Source organism: Trachurus trachurus (genome assembly GCF_905171665.1).
Source record: "Trachurus trachurus genome assembly, chromosome: 19".
Classification (NCBI taxonomy): domain Eukaryota; kingdom Metazoa; phylum Chordata; class Actinopteri; order Carangiformes; family Carangidae; genus Trachurus; species Trachurus trachurus.
The window spans coordinates 24,641,675-24,655,624 of NC_139913.1; the positions used below are offsets into that span (position 1 = coordinate 24,641,675).

General features: G+C 44.2%; 1 protein-coding gene across 2 annotated transcripts in view; it reads left to right on the forward strand.

Moving 5' to 3' along the window:
• afap1l2 (actin filament associated protein 1-like 2) overlaps positions 1-13,950 on the forward strand; it is a 39,590-nt gene that overhangs the window by 24,911 nt on the left and 729 nt on the right. For both annotated transcript variants that reach the window (XM_083994348.1, XM_083994349.1), the window contains exons 5-18: positions 4,618-4,729; positions 6,784-6,995; positions 7,671-7,850; positions 7,962-8,048; positions 8,153-8,237; positions 8,343-8,447; positions 9,257-9,468; positions 10,556-10,701; positions 10,800-10,911; positions 11,366-11,620; positions 11,743-12,046; positions 12,576-12,749; positions 12,834-13,021; positions 13,729-13,917. In XM_083994348.1, the coding sequence (XP_083850474.1) occupies positions 4,618-4,729; positions 6,784-6,995; positions 7,671-7,850; positions 7,962-8,048; positions 8,153-8,237; positions 8,343-8,447; positions 9,257-9,468; positions 10,556-10,701; positions 10,800-10,911; positions 11,366-11,620; positions 11,743-12,046; positions 12,576-12,749; positions 12,834-13,021; positions 13,729-13,917 (2,361 nt within the window). The remainder of the gene's footprint in view (positions 1-4,617; positions 4,730-6,783; positions 6,996-7,670; positions 7,851-7,961; positions 8,049-8,152; positions 8,238-8,342; positions 8,448-9,256; positions 9,469-10,555; positions 10,702-10,799; positions 10,912-11,365; positions 11,621-11,742; positions 12,047-12,575; positions 12,750-12,833; positions 13,022-13,728; positions 13,918-13,950) is intronic.

Genomic DNA, 13,950 nt, shown 5'->3' on the forward strand with positions numbered 1-13,950 from the left:
ATTCCAACCACTTCCCAGTTACTATGTCACAACCAGTGCAGAGATATGAACAGTCTCCTGAACCTGGCCCTCTGAAGCAGAGCTGCACTGATTATTTTTATCACTACCTTCTCCCCTTCTCCTCTCAGCTCCCAGCAGGCTTTCACATACACTGTGTGTGTGTCTGTGTGTCTGTGTGCGTATGTGTGTATGTTTTTGCTGTGCCGGATTCTTGGCATGGGAACCAGGGATTTTCCATGTTCCTCTGACTGTTCGTTTTTTGGGCTCTTTTTCCCACTCTTTCCCCCCCCCCCCCCTTGCTTCTTCTTGCTTTGTTATTTATGCTCTGACTCCTCGATCCATTCCTTCTACCCCATGTTTCTGTGGTGAGGGTGTGTGTGTGTGTGTGTGTGTGTGTGTGTAGAGGGCTACAGTAACTGTTACAGAGCTGGAGCCATTGCAAAGTCTTCTGGGAGATTTAAAACACACACACACACACATGCATACACTTACAGACACACACCTGGCAGTTCCCTTTGGCTAGTCTTTTTCATATCAGTCCAGCCGCTGTGTGTGTGTGTGTGTGTGGAACGGCTTCTCTTTAGCCTTGGCCCAGACAACAGGCCGCTTTAGTTGTTTTTTGGGAAGATGAGTGAAATGGAGAGAGAAAAAGAAAGAAGACAGAGATAAGGGTGGGTGGGCGGTGTGGGGGGGCTGCTGCTGCTGCTGCTCTGGAATGCCTGGCTCTTTGTTTTAATTAATAACAGATGCCTTGACTGCTGTGTTTTTTCACCGAGGAGCAGTTTATACTGTTAGTACTGTCGTGTGTGTGTGTGCGCTCAGGGCAGAGTTCTCCGAAGAATCACTCTCTCTTCTAAAGACCCTGTCAAGTCTTGATCTTTCCTAGCTGTGGCTGTCTCTCCTCTTCTGGGGTCACATCATCTCTAGTATGATCTATTTAATCACGACTGGGATGTCAAATGGATTGAGTCCAGATTGTTGTCACTTAAAACAAAACCAAAAAATATTGGAATATGGTAGTATAGCAACAAGTCAGCAACACAATTCTGCCAAAAGCCCCAGATCCAAACACTTGTTTACATCCATCATTGTGAGACTGACCTAATTCCATTCTGTTCTTGTGATTTATGGCGTCCTCCATCTTGTTCTGTATCAGAGCTTAACCCAGAACCAAGTCCCAAACCGCCTGCTCACACAGTCATCTCCGTATTAAATATCCAAACATGAACTCTACAGTCATCAGGCAGTGGACACACCAATGGACTACTTAGAAGGAAATCATTTAGAACACAGAGACGATGAGTTGTTATTTACGGAACACAACGGTGTTCATTGTTCTTCTTGTTGTGGTGCTGAAAAGATGGATTCATTTATATTAATACATAGAAACAAAACACAGTCTGATGGTGAAAGTGCAGATCTGTCTAATGGAAGACAAGAGGAGCACAGATGTGACACAGCTGCAACAGTGTCTCTGTTCCACTGAACTGCTGTCATAGCAGCCAGCCAATATGCACAACACAAGGATATTATCACTGACACACTTTCAGTCTTTCTACAGTTTCCCAGGGTTGCTTCATGTTGAAGAGGTATCTGTTTGCTGATACTTGCATCACGAAGAATCCTCAACATGCTCCGTAATGTATAACTGATGTTATCCTCCTAAAAGTGGATAAAATCTCTGTGCCACACATGTCTCCATGGATCCTTTCCTCTACTTCCTGGCACGCGGTCTAATCACACAAACAAGTGTTCGTCACTATGGCAGTATGCGGGCCACAACACGACGCCTCTTAGATTATGACAGCTTACTGCATCTGCTATGTATTACTGGAAATGTGCTGATTCGCTGATGTGATATGGGGGGGGGGGGCTTACAAGCAGGGGATTCCCCGTTCAATGGGAGCCCACGTCACAAAGCATGATTTTGTGATTTTTTAGACCAAAAAATTCCCAAACTCCCAAAGTTGACTGCACAGTTAAAATGCATGAAGGGAATAAGCACTTGCTGTATCAAACATTGCTACACTGAAGAGAAACTAATCCGTTTTGACCAACTGATCTCCAGTCTCAATCTAACAAATCATGATCCTAAGAGACACTTAAAGATGTCCAACTTTTTGAAAGCTCGTATACTTTCCCCCGTAGAGCCAGCCTCCCTCAGGCACGGTCTGCATGATACATGAAGCTCCTCCACTAAAGGCTTATATTTCATATTTCTGTGATCTCGCTGAGAAAGTGACAGAGCCTTGGGGGGGAATGAAGTAGAAGTTAAGCAGCACAGACGGCGTCTTCAGATCAGTGGTGGGAGGAAACATTAGACATAGTTAACAAATCGCTTTTTACCATTCAACTCACAGGGTTTCAGAGAATTCGCTGGAGAACAACTTTTTTAAAATACAGCCAACAGTATCAGACTTATGCAGCATACATAAACCTTATGGAACCTTTAACTGGGTTCATTCTAGTTTTTTAAAGCAGAAGTAAGCAGAATGTTTGTGTTAATATAAGTCTTAAATAGTTCTATCTTCCGACAGCAATCACTTACATAGAGTGTTTGGTCTGAAACACGGGTCTGTCAGTCACTCTGCTCTGCTGTAAGCCCAGGAGAAAACTTTCCTTGTATCCTACAACCTTTATCCAATGATGAGAGAGAACGGCATAAAGGGGCGGTCCTCTCTGTGTGTGCAGCCAAGGGATGCACGTGAATGTGGTGACGTAGGGACGAGGGCGGGGACTGCTAACTCCATCTGCTGACAGGAAGTTAGCCAAAACCACCGGATCGCTTACTTCTGCTTTAACAGTGTGACTTTGTGTTTTTTTTTATAATTTTATAATTTAGTACATGAGATTTATATCTCGCTGTGTGCCATTAACAGAATGTTTGATTCTTTTTAATTTATCTTCTGTTTATGTGTGGATTTCTCTTACTTTCACCTTCTGTGGAAGTCTGCCTCCATCATCCATCTCTGTGCTTCATTCTTTATTCTGAAAACAATACATAGATTTTATCTCCACTAGTAGCTCCTGAATATTTTGACTCTGTATGTCATCTTATTTCCAGCAAGACAAAACTTGCATATCTCCCATCCTCGGCTCGCCGCTACAGATGTGTGATAGCTGGAGACTTGTGGCCACAGGCCGAGGAGATAAAGAGTTTCTTCCAGTGAAGAAATTCAGTAGCTTTTTGTTTGAGCCACAGTTGTTTGAGTCAGAAAGTGAGCTTTCAATGCCTGATGATGTAACCTCAGTGTAACATGTAAATAAACCACAAATCAGGGATATGAGTAAGTTTACAAGCTGCCTCACAAAGAGAGGGGGGTGAAGGTGAGTTTAAATAACAGATATGCATCATTTTGTAATCACAGAATAGCAATTGTGCATGATTTCACAGTTCCAAAGAAAAAGACCAGCCTTTCACTATCAAGTGACTATGAGCACCTGCCCCCATTTTCACTAGAATTTAGTAGATGAGTCCCAGTTGTAAAATGGTCCAGTTCCAAAACTGATGTGATTTCAGAGGAAGAGAAGAGAAGTAGTAAACAGAAGGGTGGAGAAGAAGATCAGGGCCATCATGTAGAAAAGCACACAACCACACAGATGTAGTCTGATGAGAATGTCATCCTATGGTGATCATTTGTATTTATTCTCATTTCTTTTCATATTTGGATCCCACCTGCCCTGTTTGTTGAGGCGTGGCCAGTTGGTGTCTTTCTACATACATGTTTATTTATTTGATTATTTATTTATTTACCTTTTCTTTCTCTTTAGTTCTCATGGGTAAATGATTTGGGGCCTGATGCTTGCTACCTAGAGAAGCTACTAATATTATTCTGAGCTCACTGTATCTCTTCAAACATCTATATTTTTGTCCAGGGCACATATCCATATATGTTAATTTCTTATGAGAGTAATTTAAATTCTTACATGCTTCACATTTAAATATAAAAGACAGATGTTAAAAATAGATAAACCACTTGGAGAAGTTCAGAGAAAGATTTACAACCAACCATGACTGAGAAATACAAATTGTCACTCTAATGAACTGCAGCGATGGCAGAGGTCGCCAGAATGTACTTTGAATTATTTTTGCTTTTCTGATTTACTGACTTGAGTTGGATGGAGAAGTAATAAAGAGTTTCTAAATGAACTGACACTCGTTAACACTGGCAGGCAGCGGAGAGCCTGGTGGTTTCCAGTAGTATGGGAGAGGACAGACAGAACGTCTTTACCACACAGGAGACGAGAAGACAGACAGAAGTGAAGCCAGACTGCTGATTGATTTCAGGAAAAGCCACTGGGCCCACACACCCAGACCCACACATACACACACACACACTCATCCCTGAGGGCGAACATGTAAGTCTGTGAGTGCACCGGGTCAGACGAGGATTGGTTACATGAGGAATTCCCTACTTACTCCTGAAGTGACGGCTGGATCGGCCACATGTGCAGCCCGGGGGAAAAACACATGTTAATATTGTGTATGTGTATTTGTGAGTGCGTGTTGATGTTGATTTGGACATGCTTCTCTTAAAAGAATGTATTTGTATGTATGGAAGTGTAAATAACGGATTGTGGATTTCTCCTTTTGCCATCTGTGTCTCATCTCGTCAGGGCGTGGTGGGCCGGGAGCCGTTCCCTCTACCTGCAGTTCCAGCTCCGGCCTGTATAGACGTCTCAGAGAGTTATTATGAGGAGGCGCAGCCCTACGAGGAAACTGTCAATGGTAAGACCTCTGACTCATTATCATGTCTTTTCTTCCTCCTACCTGATTCACAGGGTCACAGCTGAAGGACTGTTGGATTCAATAAGAGGACAAGGTTCCTTATGTGGCTGTGAAAGACTGTTTGCCACATCCTACTTTCCTAGTTTTACTAAATGAATCACTGTACATTAATCAAAGCAGAAGTAAGCGGAATGTTTGTGTTAATATAAGTCTTAAATAGTTCTATCTTCCGACAGCAATCACTTCTATAGAGTGTTTGGTCTGAAACACGGGTCTGTCAGTCACTCTGCTCTGCTGTAAGCCGAGGAGAAAACTTTCCTTGTATCCTACAACCTTTATCCAATGAGGAGAGAGAACGGCATAAAGGGGCGGTCCTCTCTGTGTGTGCAGCCAAGGGATGCGCGTGAATGTGGTGACGTAGGGACGAGGGCGGGGACTGCTAACTCCATCGGCTGACAGGAAGTTAGCCAAAACCACCGGATCGCTTACTTCTGCTTTAATTAATTAATCACACAACACAACCTCATCTGAACATCTCTGGCTGTGACATAAGGAAAATGGTAAGTTGTGATATTTAATGATGTGGACATAAAGGTCAGTGAGGTTAACCAGGCGTACTGTCCACTTGAATGGACTGAGGCTGAAATGGTAAACAAAAATATTTCCAATTAGATTTTGAAACTTTCTTTCCTCTAAATATTTTTTAAAAATCAATCTCCCCTCACACTTTTCTTCCTCCTCTTCCTCTTCCTCCTCCTCCTCCTCTTCTTCCTCCTGACGTATAGATCGGGACTGTTTTGGCCTCCTCTCAAGGCCCTGGATGCGAGTGCAGAGCTCTGACAGTGTGGTGTATGCCGTTATCACCAGGGGTAGCTAGCTCTCCATCATGAGACTTGTGTGTTTGTGCCTCGTCTTGGAAGTTGTTTGAGGCGTATCATGCACGGGCGAGTCAGCATGTCCTGTGGCCCTCCCTCTCCAGCTTGAACGGGGGTCCTGCATGTGCGGAAAAATAATTTGCAGTCAAGACATGTGACAGGCATCATTAATCACCTCCATCTTAACCTCAGTGTCCTTAATTTATGTTTTTTTTTTCCTTTCATCATAACTTGGCATATTTATCCCGCCACTACCTCTCAATATAAAAGGGATAGTTCACCCAAAATTCAAATTTCACTCATTATCTACTCACCCTCATGTCGACTAAGAGCTGTGAGAATTCTCAGAGTCCTCCGTGCCTTCTCTGAGTTACGGGGTGGAGCAGTATTTGTCCATATAATGGTTGTCAATGGATACCAACTTTCTTCGTCCAAAAAGACACACCAAAAAACATCCAAATACCTCCATACTGCTCGTCTGTAATGTCCCTCTTGTATTGAAGCCCCGACATGAGAAACTGTTCCGCCGGTCTGACACAGGAAGAGCAGTGAACCAAGACACTGGGAGCTTCCGCTACAAACAAGCTTAAAACATAGACTTATTTAATTTTTTTCGGAACAATTTCTCATGTCGGGGCTTCAATACAAGAGGGACATTACAGACGAGCAGTATGGAGGTATTTGGATGTTTTTTGGTTTGTCTTTTTGGACGAAGAAAGTTGGTATCCATTCACAACCATTATATGGACAAATACTGCTGCGCGGACCCCCCCGTAACTCAGAGATTCTAATTCGTAATTCTCACAGCTCTTAGTTGACATGAGGGTGAGTAGATAATGAGTGAAATTTGAATTTTGGGTGAACTATCCCTTTAAAGCATCTGACGTTGTGTGTTTACAGCAACAGAACAGAACTATCCCTTTAAACATTTTATTTTGCTTATTTGATTGAGCGCTGTGAGGAAATCCTCTTCCACTGAGGAGTCGGTCATGGAGGTCAAGATATCAGACGTTAACCTCATTTGCTCAATCAAACTCACCCTGAACCCAACCATCCATTATCCTGAATGTTTGCTTCTGTTGTATTATCATCTTTCTCCCCCTCATAACCCCCGGCCCCCCTCCTCTTGCCTTTTGTTTTCACTTCTTCAGTCATAGCATTGTTGCTTTTTGTTTTTAGATGATGGGGAGGTAGTCAGCAGTTCGTACGAGTCCTACGACGAGGAGGAGGTGACCAGAGGGAAGTCTCCGTCGGCGCAGCACCAGTGGCCGTCAGCAGAGGCGTCCATCGAGCTGATGAAGGACGCCCGCATCTGTGCCTTCCTGTGGAGGAAGAAGTGGCTGGGACAGTGGGCCAAACAGCTGTGTGTCATCAAAGACCACCGCCTGCTGGTGGGTAAACCACGGGGAGGGAATCAGAAGTAGAGTGAAAGTTTTTTATAACAGCATCTAAATGTAATGTTTAAGTACAGTAAGCAAATATACCGAACAAACACCAGGCTGGAAGGCTGGATTAGCAACTGGCTAGAACGGGATGGTTAGCAGCTGGTTAGCAGCTAAAGAGCCAGATGCTTTTGGAGACCAAAACAGAGCTCTGCTGGATGTGTGAGCAAGTCAGTCATTATATGACCAAGTACAAAACTAGAACCCTTGTATTTCCCTTTTACTTATCTGTATACAAACAATGAAGTTAACTTGATCACCCTAATACAAAGCACACAAACATGTTTACCAAAGGAGAGAACTACTCCTTAAATTTTCTTGCCTGTGTGGTTTTCTTGCTCTTGGCGTGTCAGATGTCACAATAAAGGATTATGTTGGATTTGATGTCACATCAAATTAGGAAAACGATGACTATTTTAAAGCTAATTCTATTTGACTGGGCTTGGCATAGGAAGCCTCTTAGTAGATGATGATACACTGTTTACACTGACTCATGTTATGTCAGGGAGTGTGGATATTGCTATGCTGGTATCTGTTAAATGACAATGAGCTATTCTTAAGAGTTGTACAGTACAACAAGTGTGCTGTTGCCTCCTTACTGGACATTATCTTTGCTCCCTTCAGTGTTACAAGAGCTCCAAGGAGCAGATGCCACTGCTGGACGTCAGCCTGTTGGGCTGCAGTGTCATCTACAAAGAGAAGCAGATGAAGAGAAAAGAGCACAAGCTGAAGATCACTCCTGTGGGAGGGGAGGCCATTGTACTGGGCCTACAGAGCAAGGAGCAGACTGAGCAGTGGCTGAAGGTAAAAAAAAACACCTTGTTTTTTACTTAAAAACTTACCTGGAGCTGCATAGTTACCTAACTGAAATCTGAACATGTCAACATTCAACACTGATCTCCTCTTGGTCATTAGGTGATTCAGGAGATCAGTCCCAGGCCAGCTGAAACCTGTGACTCTCAGCACTCTGTGTCTGACTCCCCGAGGCTCATCTGTACTAAGGTATTCTTAATCCAAGCTTTTTAGCTTTGGATTGCCTGTCCAGAATCTTGTATTTCTTAAGAGCGTGCTTTCTAAATGACTAAAATGTACATGTGAACACACAGGGAGAGCTGAGTGAGAGACACTCAGTGGCTTCAGAGAGCGGCAGCAGCACTGACAGTCATGCTGAAACCCCTGAAATCAAAGATGGTGAGTTTTTCAGACTGGTTTTAAGGACATGGTCCTGATATTCCAACATATAAATATTGTAAATAATCATGTCAAGCACTGATCTAATTCCTCTCTTCTCCACAGTGAAGAAAAAATACGGGGCTGGTTTGAAGTTCAGCAACCTCATGAACATTGGCAAGAAGAAACCCTCCACATTTGAGAGCCCAGAGAAAAGTGTTAACACCTCAGGTGGGCCTCTACCACTGTCATGTATGATGTCAGGTTGTGTTGTTACGTCATGTATGATGTCAGGTTGTGTTGTTGCGTCATGTATGTGCTGAAGGTCAGCCAGGTGCAGGTGCTGCCCTGTAACACAGTCTTCTTTGTGCTCTGCACATAGTAGTAGTTAGTGTTGGTAAGACACTAGTATCCTCAGTGCTGTGTAGTTAGCACCACAACAACATGTTGAAGAGATAGTTCAACATTTTGGCAAATTGGCCCATTGCCATAATCCCTATAGTTTTAGGAGTAGGTTCTTTACCTTTAATTGTCGGTGAAAGCTATTTTTAGAACGGCGGAGCAGAGCTGTGAGCTGCTCAGAGCTAGAGTGCAGGTCACAACTTGTCCACCAGAGCATTATGGAGTTGTTAGATTGTGTATTTGATGAGTTTGATGAGGGAAACCAAGAAATCCCATGAGCCTCTGTAGTGTAGCTCTGAGCATCTTGCGGCTCTGCTCCGCCGTTCTAAAAATAGCTTGCAGCAACAATTAATGGTAACAAACTTATTCCTAAAACTATAGGGATTATGGCAATGGGTCAATTTACCAAAAGGTTGAACTATCCCTTTAACACAGATCTATGCAATCACCAATAACAATCCATAGATATGTAGCTTTGAGGAAACATAGTTGACTACTGGACAAGTCTACAGGCCAATTAAAGTTGGGTTTGGGTGACATAAAAACTGCATCTGAGCTGCTGGCATGGTCCGGTATTAGTTATTATGGAAGCACAACAGTTAGCTCATCATGAAGTCACCTTCCTCCTCCTCCTTCAGGCTACCTCAACGTCCTGGTCAACAGCCAGTGGCGGACCTGCTGGTGTCTCATCAAGAACGGTCAGCTGTGGTTTTACCAGGACAAGGGCAAGAACAAAGTGAGCCAGCCGGCCGTCACCCTGGGGGGCTGCAGCGTGGCGCCGGACCCCTCCCCCGAGCACCTCTACTCCTTTAGGATAGAGATGGATGGCACACAGCTGGCAACTCTAGAGGTTAGTGACCAGTGTCTTGTGTTAATGTTAGGATGATGAGAACATTTTTATTCGCTCTTCTCTGTTTTGCGTACTGCTTTGCTGAAGTGAGCGGTGAGGCTAACCCTGTACCTAAAACAGTAAGCGTGTAAATGTTGGTGGGTTACAAGCTACATAGGCCGACTAACCAAGATGATTAAAAAATAGACTAATATACCAGGCGTACATACAGTTCGCTTCGTGTCCTGAGTTTATATTTGGTTCAGACGTGCGTTAACTTCAACCTCACGTGGTTTTTCTGTGCAGCGACTTACAGGAAGCCTCCGCTCTGATACATTCTCCTCACTCACAAACCACTTTCTGCTGACTTAAACTTAACCTACGTAATTCACAGTATGCGTGCACACAAGTGTGGTATGTGTTTTTGTGTGCATGTGTGCATGTGTGTGTGTGTGTGTGTGTGTGTGTGTGTGTGTGTGTAGGGTGGGGGTGTACTGTGGGCTTTTGGGGACTAGAGCTCCACCCTGTTTCATTAGGTTTCCAGTACCACCCTGCTGCAGCACATATTTGGTCATAGGCAAAGGAATTTGATGTTTAGTCTCGAGGCTGTTTCTGACACATTTATGTTTTGTTTTATTTCATTTGATAAATTCAAACTACCCTGGTTCACTGTTTATGACAAACACAACAACAATAGCTATCAGCTTATGTTTTTACAATATGTGTTAGTAACATAAGCTGTTTGAATCTCCCAAAGTAATAATAGGCTGTTAGCTTCTCAAATGAAACTGTCTCCTCATGCGTGTAATTGTTCTCAGTCTTAACACTTCATTGTGTAACATTGCTGATTAACAGCCGCACAAAAGTCTGTTTTTTGCTGAGTTGTAGAAAGACGCCGACACACAACTGACAAAACACATTCTTAATTGTCAAAACAGCAAATCCCTCAAATGCTTCCCAGCCATAAAACATGGTGAATTATACAGCAGCAATCATTTTATACAAACTCAGTGAGAGATGGCGTCCAACATAAGCCATGTGGGTGTAAAATCCATGATGTTGAAAGTGCATCTCATACGCTCTCCTTCTCTTCTCCCATCCCTCCCAGGCTAAGACATCAGCAGACATGGGCCACTGGCTGGGCCTCTTGCTGTCACAGATGGGAACCAAGACCGACCCCGAGGAGCTGACATACGACTACGTCAACTCAGAGAGGATCTCCAGCATCGTCAATGCTGCCAAGACTTCCTTATAGTAACGTTTTTCCCTTCAGTCCACTCAAAAAGGAAATTGCTCTAGATGTGTATGTTGGAGTGATATTCAAAGGAAACTATGTCTATGTGTGTGTGCAGCTTGATGCAGAGGAGGTATTCAGAGCCAAACACCTACATCGACACCCCACCCTCCATCTCTCACAACTCTGATGAACTGTACGATGATGTGGCGTCCATAGCTGATCCAGAGGTGCGTTCAGGCTTCAAACAACATCCAAGTCTTGTGTTCCTTCCAATATCAATAGACAGTGTTTCTCTGCATATGGTTAATTTAGGAAAATCTCATGAATCAGACTAAGAAACATCGGCCTTAATATTCTAATTGGCAGAGTTTAATGACATGTTCAAAAGGGTTGCTTTAGTAATAGATGATTATATTAGATTATAAAAATAGTTACAAATTAATTTCCTGTTAATCAATATAATGAGTTATTTATGTATGGTACATTCATGTGAAAAAGCAGGATGTGTAATTTCCGTTAAGACTACATTTGACCTTTTTCAGGTTTTCAGTCGTAGATTACCATAAACTTTGATCAGACAAAGCGCACACTGAAATCACCTATTGTGTTTTTTCACAACACTTTCACTTTCATTTTCTGGCTTCTGGCCATCTCTTAATTTCCTGCTGCCTTTTCATACAGGATGCTGAAGAGAGCGGCCTGCCTGACAGCGAGGACAACAACCTCCAAGAACAAAATGAACCGTCCACACAGGATGCCAAGGACCCGGCAGGAACCGAGCAGGACTCTGAAAGCCGGGTCTACCTGGACCTCGTCCCTGTGCGCTCCTTCCTCCATACATCCTGTGGAACTAAAACACCGCCCACAAAAGAGACTTCTAGACATTCTCCAGTCCCAATGGAGGACCAGAGGGACTCGTCATGTCAAGCTAAAGAGGTACGTAATAGGGACAGAACCATCTCCTGTCTTGTCATTTTTAATTTTAGGAAACAGGCGACTCAGCAGGTGAACCATTGTTGCATTTGGGTAAGCCTTCATGCATTGTCTACTGGTTTCAGGTCAGTCCCACTACCTCTCCTGAGCCTGAACCAACACCTGTGTTAAATGGAACAAGTCAGACTTCTGCTACCAGCAAACCAGAACCACCGTGTCCCCCCAATCCCTCGCCACAGCCGCAGCAGTCGCAGACCCAACCACTCAAAACCACGTCCCAAAGCCAGGAGACGCCCAAGAGGACGAGTCTTGGGATCCCACAGGCCTTCAACGTCTCTGGGGGACAGGCCCATAAAGGCCCGCTGGTGCACACTGGTGCTGGGTTCCCCAACAGTCCTCAACCCCTGCGGCCCAAGGCACACACCATAGGTGAGTGTGATACACAGGAACAGTGGTTCAAACAGAGAAGAAGCAACTCAAAGCTATTGTATACCTATGGTGTGAAAATCCTCTCAACATGAGACAGAAAATGGTGCTGCTGCTTTTTCCCTCTGCATGAAGTCAGAGTAGCTGGCTGCTCCCCTTTCTCTGTCATCCTAAATCACCATGGCGCCCTCTAGTGCAAGGCTGCATCCTCTGCAGGCTCATAGTACAATGTACTTTAAAGGGACAACAAGGAGTTTCTATTTGGTTATAAAAAAGTCTCATGTTAATGAGGATGAATCTACGTTAACTACACTTGTTAATGGCTATATTTTCGATAAATATATGGTTTTGTCAAAGAATTTCACGGTGCGCGGAGGCTCATAAATGTAGTGTGAAAACGCTTCGCTTTTCCAAAACTCCTCATTTTCCCTTTAAGAGGATATTTTTATACTTTTTTCATAGTAATTGCATTGACTCGAATTGCAATTTGTCTGTGCAAGGATTACAAATTAATTCAGCATTTAATTTCCAGGGTGTCCTGGTGCGGTTGAAGGGAAACTGGGCAAAAACCGCACGGAGGCAGATATGAGGCGCTACACTGATGAACGTGACCGGCTGGAGAAAGAGAGGGAGGAGGTGAGGTGCAGTCTGTCAAACCTGAAGAAGGAGAGAAGGGAGACCAAGGAGGAGCTCACCGCCTGCCAAGGTGAACACACACTACCTGTAATGCCTGAGATAACAAAGTTGTGTTGGTCTGTGTGACTGACTGACGGCTGGGTGTTGTATTCAGATCCCAAGCAGCAGGGCTCGCTAGAAGCTCGTCTGAAGCAGAAAGAGGAAGCGTGTCGGGAAGCGGAGCAGCGCAGGGTGGAGGTGGAGCTTCACTTGATGGAAGTGAAGGAGAGTCTGAAGAAGGTGGAGTCAGGGCCGTTCACACTGGGAACCACACTGGACAGCAGCCTCCAGGAAACCCCCACGGTCAGTCCACCGCTCTGTTGCTGTAAACAGACAATGTCAGATGCTTTAAAGGGATAGTTCACCCAAAATTGAAATTTCACTCATTATCTACTCACCCTCATGTGGACTAAGGGCTGGGAGAAGTTTCAGAGTCCTCTGTTCCTTCTCTGAGTTACGGGGGGGTCCGTGCAGCAGTATTTGTCCATATAATGGTTGTCAATGGATACCAACTTTCTTCGTCCAAAAAGACACACCAAAAAACATCCAAATACCTCCATACTGCTCGTCTGTAATGTCCCTCTTGTACTGAAGCCCCGACATGAGAAATTGTTACGAAAAGTGGAAGCTCCCAGTGTCTCGGTTCACTGCTCTTCCTGTGTCAATGCAAATCTCGCGTGATTTGCACTGACTGGCGGAACAATTTCTCATGTCGGGGCTTCAATACAAGAGGGACATTACAGACGAGCAGCATGGAGGTATTTGGATGTTTTTTGGTGTGTCTTTTTGGACGAAGAAAAGTGGTATCCATTCACAACCATTATATGGACATATACTGCTGCGTGGACCCCCCCGTAACTCAGAGAAGGCACGGAGGACTCTGAAAATTCTTACAGCTCTTAGTTGACATGAGGGTGAGTAGGTAATGAGTGAAATTAGAATTTTGGGTGAACTATCTCTTTAAACACTATAAAAAAGGGCCTGAACCATCCCTGTCATTTTACACACAGCCTAAGACAGTAAGCCTGCCTGCTCCCCAGACATCATCATCATCGTCATCATCATCAACCACGTCCTCCCAGCCTGTGAACGGCACCGTCAGTGCAGACGCAGCCTCTCCAGTCAACTCTGCCTCTGCACTAAAGAACAGACCCGTCTCCATCATGGCCACAAAAGGAAAAGTCCTGCAGAAAGCAAAGGTGAGAGCACGCTCGGCTCAAGGGATGGATTAC